Source organism: Acinonyx jubatus, chromosome X, assembly GCF_027475565.1.
Source record: "Acinonyx jubatus isolate Ajub_Pintada_27869175 chromosome X, VMU_Ajub_asm_v1.0, whole genome shotgun sequence".
Taxonomy (NCBI): Eukaryota; Metazoa; Chordata; class Mammalia; order Carnivora; family Felidae; genus Acinonyx; species Acinonyx jubatus.
The window spans coordinates 79755375-79769785 of NC_069389.1; the positions used below are offsets into that span (position 1 = coordinate 79755375).

At 43.2% G+C, this 14411-nt stretch overlaps 1 protein-coding gene across 3 annotated transcripts; it reads left to right on the plus strand.

Annotated features, from left to right (window-relative positions):
* The first annotated feature begins 7826 nt into the window (after positions 1-7826).
* On the plus strand, positions 7827-13565 carry GPRASP2 (G protein-coupled receptor associated sorting protein 2). 3 transcript variants are annotated; one of them, XM_053201476.1, is made up of 5 exons: positions 7827-8303; positions 8871-8957; positions 9531-9598; positions 9936-10013; positions 10318-13565. In XM_053201476.1, exon 5 carries the CDS (start codon positions 10639-10641, stop codon positions 13213-13215), a length of 2577 nt encoding a protein of 858 aa, XP_053057451.1. In that variant the 5' UTR covers positions 7827-8303; positions 8871-8957; positions 9531-9598; positions 9936-10013; positions 10318-10638; the 3' UTR covers positions 13216-13565. The 3 variants fall into 3 exon arrangements, with proteins under 3 accessions (XP_053057451.1, XP_026909616.1, XP_026909617.1); XM_027053815.2 differs by lacking the exon at positions 7827-8303 and having other exon boundaries at positions 8698-8957; XM_027053816.2 differs by lacking the exons at positions 7827-8303; positions 9936-10013 and having other exon boundaries at positions 8698-8957.
* Positions 13566-14411: the final 846 nt, after the last annotated feature.

Genomic DNA, 14411 nt, shown 5'->3' on the forward strand with positions numbered 1-14411 from the left:
TTTGTCCCTAGCTGCTTTCAAAATTATCTTTATCTTTTATTTTGACAGTTTCACTATGATATGCATGGTGTTGACCTGTTTTTGTTGATTTTGAAGGGAGTTCTCTGTGCCTCTTGGACTTGGATGCCTGAGTCCTTTCCCAGATTAGAGCAGTTCTCAGCTATAATTTGTTCAAATAAACCTTCTGCCCCTTTCTCTTGCTCTTCTTCTTCTGAACTCCTATGATATGGATATTTTTTTCATTTCATTGAATAACTTAATTCTCAAATTCTCCCCTTGTAATCTAGTAATTCCCTTTCCCTTTTTTCAGCTCCTTAATTCATCATGACTATTTCTTAGGCCTTTGATCTCTGCAGCAATAGATTCTCTGCTGTCCTCTATGTTTTTTTCAAGCCCAGGTATTAGTATTATGACTGTTTTTCTAAATTCTTATTCAGATATATTGTTTATATCTGTTTTGAACAATTGTCTTGCTATCATTTCTTCCTGAATTTTTATTTTTGAGGAGAGCTCTTCCATTTCATCATTTTTGCTAGGTATCTGTCTTTTACATGTTTTAATATCTTGTTATGTGTCCTGCACCTGCAAGTACTACTGTATGAAAAAGGGGTCATACACTGTCCAAGGTCTGGCACTTAAGGAAGTGTTTCTGGAGTGTGTTGCATGCACTCTGTTGTTGCATTTTGATTATTCTATCCCACTGGTCAGTCTTATGCAAAGCTTCTCCTTTTTTGTAGTGGTGTAGTGTTTGGACCTTCACCCAGGTGTGCTTTGATTTGTTTGTTGAAGTAATCCTGGAAAAAAAAATGAAACAAGGTTGGGGGGAAGTGTGATCCCACGCAAAGAGAAAAATGAAAGGGGAGAAAAGAAGACAAAACAGAGAGCTAAAAGAACTATAAGGCTAAATCCAGAGAAACGAATCAGAAACTATGAGCCTGATTCCAAAAGGAAAAAAAAAAAAAAAAGAAGAAGAAGGGGGTAGAAAGAAAAAGTAAAGAAAAGAAGAAAAAACAGACAGATAAAAACAAAAAAATAGTTGCCTGTTGGTGTCTGGGACCTGTGGCTGTGCTGGTTTGGAGGCGAGGCAAGCTGTGTTGGCTCAGTCTTCCTGCAGTAAATAAGCAGTTGCCAGGCATGGAGGGGCGGGGTTTGGTATAAGTGGGTCCCGCCTCCACTGGGGGTCACTGTGCTGCTCCCTGAAGCCCCACTGTATTGGTGTTGGAGAGAAAAATGGTGACACCCCAATCTCTCCTTCCCTGGACTGGGTATCTCAAACCACGCTGTTCAGGCAGCCCTCACAGAATAGCACAGACAGTTGGTTTGCCTTGGTCCAGGGCCAAGGCCTTCTCCTGCGCCTTCTTGGCACTCGGCTCAGATTAAAACCCAATGTCTTAGGGCACCTGGGTGGCTCAGTCAGTTAAGCATCCAACTTCGGCTCAGGTCATAATTTTGCGGTTTGTGGGTTCAAGCCCCACATCAGGCTCTGCACTGAAAGTTCAGAGCCTGGAGCCTGCTTCGGATTCTGTGTCTCCCTCTCTCTCTGTCCCTCCTCTGCTCACACTCTCTCTCTGTCTCAAATATAAATAAACATTAAAAAAAAAACAGTGTCTTAAAGTGCCCTGCGACATGCGGACCCTTTTCTGATGTAGCGCCACTCAGCCCTACCAATTAAGGCCTTTGGCTGGCACCTGCAGGGTCTTTTTTCCTTGGGGAGGCAATTAATCCTCTTCCCACATTACTCAAGGAAGGCGACTATTCTCTCCCAGTGTGCCCCTGAGATCACTACAGTGCCCCAAGGTTGGTTCTTTCCCCCAATGGTGTGCACACATGGTATGCTCTGGTCCAGAGAAAGTCACACACTTTTGAAACCTCTGAGCTTAAGTTCCTAAAGCTGTTTGCAAAATAGAACCTGGCACTTTCTGTATTTCTCATTCCTCAGTCCGTGGTCTGGAGAGGTTTTCCTCTTGTGTTAACTCAGTACTGCAATTTCACAGCCCCATTGTCTTTCTCTCCCTTTTGTCTCTCCACAGAAGGGGTTACCTCCCCTCCATGCCTACGCTGTTTTATCTCCCCCAATTCACATACATGCATCTCAATCCCACCAAGCTGTCTCTCTCCACCTGTGGAGATCCTTCTACCACTCTGCAGATTGATTTCCTGGGTGTTCCAAGTGATCTGACCTCTATATAGCTGTGTTTGAGGGAAGAGGGAAATTCCAGTCCCCCTACTTCTCTGCCATCTTAACTCCTCCCAAATACTTGGATATTAATCAACACACTTCTGAATAACACATGGGTCAAAGACCTCTCAAGGGAAACTAAAATATTTTGAAAAAAATTATGAAAATATATTTTATCAAAACTGTAGGATGCAGCAAACAATGCCTAGAGAGAAATTCATAGCATTGAATATATTAAAAAATAAAAAGGATCTTAAAATCAATAATTGAAGCTTCCACTTAGGCAACTAAAGAAATAAGAGCAAACTAAAGCTAAAATAAGCAGAAGAAAATGATAATAAAAATTAGACCAGAAATCATTGATATGAAAACAGGAAATCAAGAGAGAAACTCAATAAAACCAAAAGTTGGTTCTTTAAAGATTAATAACATTTATAAGTCACTAGGCGGCTTACGAAAAAAGAGAGAAAGATAAATTATTACCACAAATGTTTCTATGGACATTAAAAGGATAATGAAGGAATAGTATGAACAACTTTGTCCAAAACATTGATAACATAGAAGAATTGTAACAATTCATTAAAAGACATAATCTACCAAAAATAACACAAGGATAAATAGATAATCTGCATAATCCTTTAACTATCAAAGAAGTTGAATCAATGCCTAACAACCTTCCAAAAGATAAAGAACCAGGGTCAGGTTTACTGGTGAATTCTACCAAATATTTAAGGAAGTAATTATACCAATTTTATCTAATCTTTCAAAGAAAATAGAAGTTGAGGGAATAATTCCCCCCCCCCCAAATTCTGAGACCAGCATTATCCTAATACCAAAACCAGGCAAATACATTACAAAAAGGGAAAACTATAGACCAATATATTTCAGGCAGATAGGTGTAAAAATCCTTACAAAATATTAGCCAGTAAAACCTAGCAATGTATAAAAAGAATATACACCACAGCCTAGTAGAATTTATTCCAAGTATGCAAGACTGATTCAACTTTTGAAAATAAATTAATGTGATCAATGACATCAAAGGCTAAAGAACAGAAATTATATGATCATATCAATAGAACAGAATAAAACATTTGGCAAAATTCAATACCCATTTATGATAAAAACTCAGAAAACTAGGAATAGAGGAAAATTCTTTAAGCTTAATAAGGAGTATCTACAAGAAATTTACAGCTAACATAAGGGTGAGATGCTTTCTCCTAAGAACAGGAACAAGGAAAGGATATCCCTACTCACCATTCTTCTTTAATATCACACTGGAAGTCCCAGCTAATGCAATAAGAGAAAAAAAGGAAATAAAAGTATACAAATGTGGAAGGAAGCATTAAAACTGTACTTCCCAGATGACATGATTGTCTCTATAGAAAATCTCAAATAATCAAGAAAAAAGCTGTGGAACTAGTGAGCAATTGAAGCCATGTTGCAGGATACAGGGTTAATTTACAAACCTCAATTTTTTTTCTTATATACCAGCAATGAACAATGGAATTTGAAATTAAAAACATAATACCATTTATATTAACACCAAAAATGAAATATTTACATATAAATATTTAAAAATATATACAAAATTTATTTGGGGAAAAATACAAAATACTGATGAAAGAAATCAAAGAAGATCTAAATAAATGGGAAAATATTCCATAAGCATGAATAAAAAGGCTCAATATTTTCAAGATGTCAATTCTTCCCAACATAATCTATAGATTCAATACAATGCCAATCAAAATTCCTACCAGTCATTTTGTGGATATCAGAAAACTGATTCTAAAGTTTATATGGAAAGGCAAAAGATCAAGAAGCAAACAAAATACTGAAAGAGAACAAAGGCAGAGGACAGACATTACCCAATTTCAGTACAGTCCATAAAACTACAGTAATCCAGACAATGTGGTATTGCCAAAAGAAAAGACAAGTAGATCTGTGCAACAGAAGACAGAGGCCAGAAATAGATCCACACAAATATAGTTAACTGGTTGTTGACAAAGGAGTAAAAGTAACTCATTGGAGAAAGTATACTATTTTCTACAAATGGCGCTGAAACAACTGGTATCTACAAGCAAAAAAAAAGTGAATCTAGACACAAATCTTACATCTTTCAAAAATATTAACTCAAATTATATCACAGAGCTAAAGGTAAAATGAAAAACTCTAAAACTCTTAGAAGCTGAAGTGAAAGTCTAGATGACTCTGTTTAGATACAACAAAAAAAGTGTGATCCATGAAAGAATATATCGCTAATTTGGACTTCCATTAAAAATAAATCTTCTCTGCAAAACATTCTGTTTATATAATGAAAAGACAAGCCGAAGATTGAGAGGAAAAGCTTTGTAAGACAGACATCTACTAGAAACCTGGTATCCAAAATATACAAAGAACTCTTAAAATTACAATAAGAAAACTATCAACCACATTAAAAATGGGCAATGATCTGAACAGACAACTGACCCAGAAAGCTATAAAGATGGCAAATAAGCATATGAAAAGATGCTCAACATTGTATGTCATTATAAAATTGCAAATTAAAACAACAAAAAGAGCCAAGTTAAGCTAAATGGACAAAAAAAAAAAAAAAGTCATTGTCCATAATGATTGAGATGGACAAGGAATAGACCAAGCCTGGTGAACATGTGAAAGTTTACCTGTATGTTTGTAGGAAGTGGGGGTGGGGCTGGGGACAGAGCTGTAGTTATAATGAATCAGCACAGTTGCTTCTATATCTCGGGCTTAACAATTGGTGGTTATTTGATTCTGAAATTTATATTTCAGGGGCAAGTTGGGTAAACACAGGTGTTAGTGCAGTCACTGGGTAGTAGAACCATGGCTGTTGAAATGTGTTAGACGGTAATCCATTGTAGGGTAAACTAAATATTGTTTGGCAATTAGACATAGGTCAGTATCCTTTAATCTTTTAATCTTTTTTTTCTTGTTTTCTGACGTTACAGATGAAATTTAACCAATTTCAGCTGGTTTCCTCACCTGTTATATGAAGGTAGTAATAGTATATTTTGATTGTAGTCCCTATTGTCCACTATTGTTGTAAGTTAATATGCATAAATACCTTAAAATAAAGCCTCTCTCAGTTCAATAAGTGTTAATGAGTAATAGTGGCTGTTCTATAAATGAATTTACAATATATTGTTCAACGGGCATTAAATGTCTTACAGCAAAATCTCTCAGCTATTGGTAGATCCACCCCTCTGTCACAAAGATCTTGGAATCAAGATTCCACCGCATCCACACTTATCAGAGAAGCTTATGCTTGTATGATTTTGAATATACCTGTAAACTTTTAGGATAAGAAACTGCATAAGACATACACTACAAGTAAATGTGGCTTCCACAAAACAGAGATTTCTTTCACTTTTGTTTCTACTGTATCTCCAGTCCTTAGGATAAAAAAGATATTCATATGTATTTCTTGAATGAATGAAAGGCACCAGAGACTTTAACAAAGTGAAAGAATAGTTCAGGGAGGCAGGAAGATTCACACACACCCACAGATCCCAGCAGAGCTCAGACACTTCTTCAAGCCTGGCATTCACCCAAGATAGTATACTGTGGAATAAGGAAAATGATCCACAATTCAGCTTAAAGCCATTTAAACAGTACAGCAAAACTGGCCCTCCTCTGGGGGACCTCGGTGGCTTAGTTGGTTAAGCATCCAGCTTCTTCTCAGGTCATGATCTCAAGGTTCATGAGTTCAGGCCCCACATCACACTCTGCTATCAGCACAGAGCCCACTTCAGATTCTCCATCTCCCTCTCTCTCTGCACCCCACCCCCACACTATCTCTTTCTTTCTCAAAAATAAATATTTTTTTAAAGTGGAACCAACTTGACAATAAATTATATTAAAAACATACATACATACATACATACTTACATAAAGTGGCCCTCCTCTGATAATTGACATCTGTTGTCAGTCCAGATGCTGTATATAATCATCTCCAGATTTTTTTCCTGTCACCTAATATTGAAGTTATAATACATATAATACATATTTATCTAAAATAAAAGCTGAAATAAAAATACATGAAAAGTCATAGTAAGAATATGGTTCCCTTTTCATCCTCAAAAATGAAAGTGATTTTCAGCAAATGGGGATTTGTTCCAAGATGAACCTCAAAGGCCCTTGCATAAATCTTATATGGAAAACAGAGACAGGAGATTGCTAGAAAGGGTGGTTATAGTGGTAAGAAATGAGCCCCCAAAGTGATCCTCCCAGGGGTTGAGGCACAAATAAAGAAGGATAAGGAGAATGGACCATCATGATGGTAAGTAAATTCAGTTCCTACCGCTACTATAACACATTACCACAATCTTGGCAGCTTAAAATAACACAAATATATAATCTTACAGTCCTGTATGTTGGGAATACAAAAAAGGTCTCACTCGTCTACAATGACGGCAGGGCTTCATTTTTCTGAGGAACCCTGGGAAGAATCTGTCTCCTTGCCTATTCCAGCTTCTGGGAGCTGCCTGCCTTCCTCGGACCATGGCTTTCTTTAATCTTCAAAGCCAGCAAAGGCCTGTCCTGTCTTTCTCATGCTATTTCACTGTCACACTGACTCTCTGCTTACCTCTTCCACATAAGATGTACCCTTGCAATTACAAAGGCCAGGAATACCCAGCATATTCTTATTATTAAAGTCAGCTGGTTAGCAATCTTAATTGCATCAGCAATCTTAATTCTTTTTGCCCTTAACATCACATGTTTACAGGTTCTGGAGAATAGGATGCAAATATCACTGAGGGAACTTTATTCAACTTACCACAGTGAAAGTGCCATTTAATTGAGTTTAAAAGTTTTACAATGGGCACCAACAGGTCTGTGCTTAACCACAATTATGCTTAAACACTGTTTCTCTGTTTGCCCTATGGAGCACAGAAAGGAAGGGCTCAAGACTAGAGGAAGGATGTAGGGTTAAGGGAGTCAGAGGATTCAAGAACCACCAGGCTTCTGTCTTGTACAAGTGGGTACATGATGGGGCCTTCTCCAAAGAATGTCTGGGGAAACTAGATAGATGTGCAGGCAGATGTGCATGGCATCCAAGCTGGTTCTAATCCCTGCCACATATCCACATTGCCAAAGATCATGAGAGCTTGGACATGACTACAAGCGAAGACTTGATAGATAGGATAGTGGAAAAGGAGCCAGGACTATCCTGACACCGGACCATGGGGCAACAGACAGGAAAGATCCTATGACCCAGTGCAAGTCCTGACAGGGAAAGGCCCTCCTTCTTGGGCAACTGTGGGGACTGCGAAATGGCAAAGCATATTACCAGTTTGAATGAGGGGTGGGGGTGGGAAGCAGTGTGGCAGAAAGGGTGGGCACAGAGCAGTGGTTGGTTTTCTCAGGTTAGAGGTGCAGGTCTGCTTCTCTTTAGAAAAGGCTCAGTGGTGAGGCCTCCATGAGAGCCCCCTCCCACTTCCTCCTCTCCGGGCTCCGTGAAACAATGAAAGAAGGACTCCAGGAGGGCCAGGTGGTCTGGCCTTAAGTCGCCTCTCCCCTCTCATCCTGCTGTTCTCACAGCCCCTAGCCCATCAGCTTCCAGGAAGGAGGGCGGGCTGGATTGGGTGGGGGTGGGGGGTTGGAGGCGGGCAGACACTGAACAGGCTAGGGATTCTCACAAACCGAAGGACGGTTGATATCCATCCGCTGCTGCCTGCAGCACACTACCACCACCACCACCCTGAACTAGGGATCCTAGCCCCCACTGCCAGTCGTCCCCAGGTCCCTTTTATTGCGGTGCCAGCAATGAGAGGGTGGTCGCCTCGGAGGTCTGCAGAGGCGGGCTGCTGTGAGCCCGCCCCTTAGGCTGGCGCACCTCCTGGCCCCGCCCCCCGTGGGTCGGAACTAGGGTGGGCCAGGGAGGGGGCGTCTAGCCCATTCGTGCTGTATCCCTCCGCCCCCCTTCCCGACACCCTTGCTGAGAGCGGTTCGTGCCGCATCCTGCGCAGCCCCTGCCCAGTTTGGTGCTGCAGCGCGGGGGGGCGGGACGCCTTTTTGCGATTCTGACAGCACGCTAGGTGGTGGGAGTCCGAGTGAGGAGCTCCGAGAAGAGGGGGAGGACAACGACCTGCACCTTGAGCCTGTGAAGGCAAGTGGGTTGCCGTGGGGAGGGGTGGGGGGACCCCCACTGTCGCCCGGCTTACAGCCTGCCCGGACCCCAGCCTCTGGCAGCCTGGCAAGGGGGAGGCGACCGGGTCGTACCCTGTCCGTGACAGAGGTGCGCAGCGCCGCGGGACGCCTGGTGAGGAGAGGCAGTGACCGGTGCGGGCCGGGCCCAGGACATGGGGGCTGGCGGGAGAGGCTCCCTCGGATCCTGTGGAGGCGAACTGCGCCAGCCACTCCGCAGCCAGCTTTCCAGGCACCCATGACCCGCCCTCGACGGTGCTGTGCCGGGAGAGAGCTGTGGGGGGAGCCTGCTGCGGAAGAAATGGCGGAGCGGGAGCTGGGGTGGGGGGCACCTGGAGAGGCCGCCGGGGCGAGAGCGGGTGGGGGGTGGCGTTCGAGTTATTTGCCCAACTGGCAGGAGCCTGGGTTCGGTGGCGTCGGCTGTTCCGGGCCCTAATTCTGTAAAGGGGCCTATTGGCCCCCGGACCCTGGGTGCTGTCCCTTAGCACAGGCTCCTGGTTGATTCGAAAGTCTTCTCTCTGCGAGGTAGGTCTGGTGGTTTCATCCCGCAGGGTGCATCTGTAGAGGAGAGGCTTGAGAAAAAGGAAGAGCAGGACAATGGCCTGGATTTCTGGAGGTATGTGGGGCTGGGGGTGCAGGGGGGAAATGAGCAGCAACCATTGAGTGGAGACCCAAATCGGGGTGGGGTGACTGCGATCAGAACAGGTCAGGCCCATCCAAGAGTACCTTCCAAATTTCCCCTTTTTACTAGCCTTCTAAGTCCTTCCTTTGCCTTTCTCCTTCACCTCCACCCGAAATTGGTGGCAGGAAAAGATGAGCTAGGAGGTGAGGGTGAGACAAAAGTCATAATTACAAGTGTCACTGCACAACCTGTTTTCTAGAATATACGTAGGGGCACCCTTCCCCCAATTTATGCTGCGCAAGGCGGTGGGATGTGGTGCACCTAGTGGTGAATCCTCAGAATTGGAGAAGGGAGGCATGTGAAAGTGTGACGTCAAGAGAAGATGTCGTTGTATGCAACCCTGAAACTGAGAGCTTAATTAATAGAGAACATTCTACCAAGAGGACTTTAAATGTTGAAAGACAAATAATATGTGGACTCCTATCCTTGGTGTTTGTGGGTCCACCCAGAACTCAGTTGCTGCCATGGTCTCCTGACTGTCATGCCTTTTCATCTGTTTGTCCATAGGCCTGCTTTAAAGCTGCTCACTTCCGTAAGGAAGGGAAGGAGGAATATACTGGCCCAAATCTCTGGAGGTTGGTATAAAGGACAGCAATGCAGGGGATAGTGGCAGAGTAAGATCAATAGCAGGTGTCTTTGATCCACTTGGGTGTGTTTGATCCACCTCTCCTACCCTCTGCCATATTTGCACACTGTCACAGCATCTTTTCCTCATTTCCTGCAGGAGGTATTAGGCATATTAGTGTAGTTACGGATTGGGCCATGAATGGGAGGAGACAACCAGAAAGCAGGGACCATTAGATAGGAAAAAATTAGACAAATTAAACAGATGTTTACATCAGGGGTCAGTGTGTCAGTCTGTCAACAAGGCACTCAGACTTCATTGTCTCCTGTATGTTTACTTCTCTGTAGGACTGCCTACTCTCTGATGTAGAGCTTAATACCACTGAAACAAAGCAAGGAGGGGGAAATTGCACCATATCCTTGCAGGTTGGTATGAGATTGGGTGCAAACTTGAGTGGGGAAGTGGAGATCAACACTGGCCCAAGAATGACTAGGGTAGTCTGGGGGCTCCTAAGCCTCTCCCATTGCCAACACTCACCAATTTCACACCTGTTTTGTAGCAGGAAAAGTAATGTGGCAAAATCTGGGGTAAAATGTGGGTGAAATGAGGGTGATGGAGAGACTTTCCATCTGTTCGCTAAGCATTCAAGGTCCAGTCTCTGTGTGAATCTCTGCATGGAGTGATGCAATTTGAAGAGATTCAAAGCCCTATATCATTCTCTTTCCTTAGATCTACCTCCAGTGGCATCTCTGGTGGTGTTGGAATTGCTGCTGACCACCACCCTCAACAGGTCTGCACCCACCTGGGAGCATCCATCATCCCCCAGCTTGGTTGTGCCTCTTCTGCGCTTTGTGATATTGACTGAGGCTGGGCTTTGGAAGCAGATCAATTGACTGCTGGACTGGTGATTGACTCTAACTCTTGTTTCCAACTATATCACGTGAATCACTGAAAGATCACAGTGTGAAGATACAAAACTGTGAGAGATCTGTGGTAGAGGCTGAGACTGGGGTAGGGGTACTTAACTGGGCCTCCTCTGTAACTTACACCATGACTGGGGCTGAGATTGAACCTGCTGCCCGGGCAAAGCCTGAAAAGAAGGCTGGAGAAGAGGTTGGGGGTGGGGCTGAAAGAGAGAATGAAGTCCCAATGGTGGTCAGACCCAAGGTTAGGACCCAGGCACAGGTAATGCCTGGAGCAAGGCCCAAAACTGAGTCAAAGTCTATGCCTGGGGCAAGGCCCAAAACTGAATCCCAGGCAATGGCTGGGGCAAGGCCCAAAACTGAGTCCCAGGCAATGGCTGGGTCAAGGCCTAAAACTGAGTCCCAGGGAATGGCTGGGACAAGGGCCAAAATTGAGTCCCAGTCAGTGGTTGGGGCAAGGCCCAAAGCTGAAGCCAGGACAGTAGGGGGAGCACGTCCTAAGACCGAGGCCAAGGCAATCCCTGGGGCAAAGCCCAAAGATGAAGCCCAAGCTTGGCCCCAGACTGAGTTTGGGGCTGAGGCAATGTCGCAAACAGAGGGGTTGGCCCAGACCAGTGCTGTAGCCTGGCCACTCGTCAGTACTGAGTCTGGGCCAGTTGCTAAACCTATGGCCCTATCTGTGGATAGGGAACTGGTCGGTGTAGACACTGAGACGTTTCCTGGCTCCCAGGTTCAGACAGGAATTCAACCCTGGTTTGGATCAGGGGAGGAAGTTAATATGGGGTCTTGGTGCTATCCTAGGCACCGGGCCAGAGAGGAAGCCTCTAACGAGTCTGGATTCTGGTCAGCAGATGAGACCTCTACAATGTCCTCTTTCTGGGCTGGAGAAGAGGCCAGTATCAGATCGTGGCCCAGGGAAGAGGCCAATACCAGATCCAGGCATAGGGCTAAACATCAGCCTAACCCCAGGTCCAGGCCCAGATCCAAGCAAGATCCCTATGTTGATTCTTGGTCTGGGTCTGAGGAGGAGTCTGGCAATCCATTTTGCTTGTGGGCTGGAGAAAATACCAATAACTTGTTCAAGCCCAGAGTCAGGGATGAGGAAACTATGAGGTCCAAGCTTAGGACAAAGAGAGAGGACTTTTTTGAGTCTGAGTCTGAAGATGAGTACTCTAAGGAGTCCTGGTTTTTGCCTGGAGAAGAGGCCAATGGTAGATTCAGGACCAGAGACCAGGAAGAGCCTAATACTGTCTTGAAGCCCAAGGGCCAGAAAGATGTTAATAACAGTGGTAGGGTCAAACAAGAGCCCAGGTTTGAAGAGGAAGTCATTATTGGGTCCTGGTTCTGGGCAGAAAAAGAGGCCAGTATGGAGGCTGGGGCTTTGGCCATCTGTGAATCTACACCAAGGTCTGAGGAGGGGGCCATTGGTGGATCCTTGCTCTGGACTGAGGAAAAGTCCAATTTGGGGGCTGTGGCCAGAGAAGAGGCCAGGCCAGAGTCTGAAGAAGAGGCCATATTTGGGTCCTGGTTCTGGGATAGGGATGAGGCCTGCTTTGATCTAAATCCCAGTCCTGTGTATAAGGCTAGTTCCAGGTTCAGAGATTCAGCTGAAGAGGAACTTAAAGCATCATCCAGGCCCCAAACCTGGGAAGAGGTCACTGTTGAATTCAAACCTGGTCCTTGTCATGGGGTTGGCTTCCCATCCCCAAGCTCCTTTAGAATTCCTGAAGAAGCAGCATCTGTATTCTCTGACATGTTTGAGGGAAAGCCCAAGAATTTGGAATTTTCCCCAGAAGGGGAAGGACAGGAATCTTTTCTTCAGTCTGATCAGCCTGAACCTGAGTTCCCATTTCATTATGATCCATCCTACAGGTCAGTCAGGGAAATTCGGGAGCATCTTAAGGCCAGGGAGAGTGTAGCACCTGAGAGTTGGTCCTGCAGCTGCATACAATGTGAGCTTAAAATTGGTACTGGAGAATTTGAAGAACTCCTTCTATTAATGGACAAAATCCGAGATCCTTTTATTCATGAAATATCTAAAATCGCAATGGGTATGAGAAGTGCTTCTCAATTTACCCGAGATTTCATTCGGGATTCAGGTGTTGTCTCACTTATTGAAACCTTGCTCAATTATCCCTCCTCCCGAGTTAGGACAAGTTTTTTGGAAAATATGATTCACATGGCTCCACCTTACCCAAATCTAAACATGATTGAGACATTCATATGTCAAGTGTGTGAAGAAACCCTTGCTCATAGTGTGAGTTCTCCTGAGCAGCTGCTTGGATTAAGGATGCTTAGACACCTCACTACAACTACTGACTATCACACACTGGTTGCCAATTATATGTCTGGGTTTTTCTCTTTATTAACCACAGGCAATGCAAGAACAAAGTTTCATGTTCTAAAAATGCTATTGAATTTGTCCGAAAATCCTGTTGTGGCAAAAAAACTATTCAGTGCCAAAGCTCTATCAATATTTGTGGGTCTCTTTAACATAGAAGAGACAAATGATAATATTCAAATTGTTATTAAGATGTTTCAGAATATCAGTAATATTATAAAAAATGGAACTATGTCTTTAATTGATGATGATTTCAATCTTGAGCCACTTATTTCTGCATTCCATGAATTTGAGAAGTTAGCTAAGGAACTACAAGTCCAAATAGACAATCAAAATGATCCTGAGATGGGACGACAAAGCTAGTGTGAATAACCACCTGCCTTTGATCAGCCTTATGTTCCCAAAGAGCCCTGAGTAGTGCTTTGGTTTTCACAGTCTGGTTTTATGTTGTAACTTATATTTTAATGCTGATGTTAACTTTGTCCAATCCTTGGTTTGAGCTGGATCATTTTGTGGATGCCAAATGAATATTAGAACTGAAAACATATTTGTTGATATTTGTCTTGCTGTCCAGATTGCAATATCTTTTTTGGTATTGAGCTTCCAGTGAACTGAGTCGCCTATGTAAGCTACCCTGCTATTTGTTGTTTAAACATATGGTTCTCTATTCAAGTCTGTGTTTTCAATAAAGGTCTATGTGAAAATTGGCAAAAGTGATCCTTCAGTTTGAAATCCAGGTACAGATACATTGTGCACACTTACAAATACAGATAACTGGTAGTATGACAAACACCCTCATTGGAAAATCCCATTCCTAGAGTTTGAGAAAGGAGAGATTACTGTGTGCTGGTGGTATTTGAGAAATGCTTCAACAAAGAGGGACCCACTTAAACTAGTGTAGGATAAGACAAACCATTAGGTCATTCTCTGAAGTGAGGAGTGGGAAGAAAAGTGTGAATAAATGTGCATGATTGGGAAACCTGTCCTAGTAGCATGGATTTAGCCTATCTGCCTGGAATAGGTTAAGACAAATTTAGTGAGGGATGCAGTTGGAATGAGGCCAGCTTGGAGAACTAAGTCAGCCAAATCTGCACATTTTACAAATCCTAGTACTGTTGTTGCTTCATTGCCACCTAAAGAGTGAAAGAGTACAATGGCACACAAATTGAGTCAGGAATAATATTTCCTTTGTGTTCCTAGTCCAAGGAAGGTATTAAGGAAATTATGCAGCTTTAAAAAAAGTATTTATTGGCATGAAATTATACTGATGCTTTAATGTCAAGTGAAACAGAAGATTGTGATATCTGGAAAATTGGATCCCATTTTAAAATCTTGTGTGTAAATACACATAGTTTCTATGTAACTTCAATATGCCTAAGAAACTTCATACATTCAATAGTCTGGAATAAAATACCATAGTAAAAGAATTTTCAGAGACAATCATTGGGGAGATACAAAAATTACTAAGGGTTTTTCCTTTTAATATGCTTGTATCTAGTGCCTCAAGTTATATGTGGACATATTGGAACAGACACAGTTACATGAAAAGATTGAGCTAT

Coding starts and splice junctions, on each gene's coding strand:
- GPRASP2 (XM_053201476.1), top strand. CDS start 10,639: ATGACTGGGGCTGAGATTGAACCTGCTGCCCGGGCAAAGCCTGAAAAG.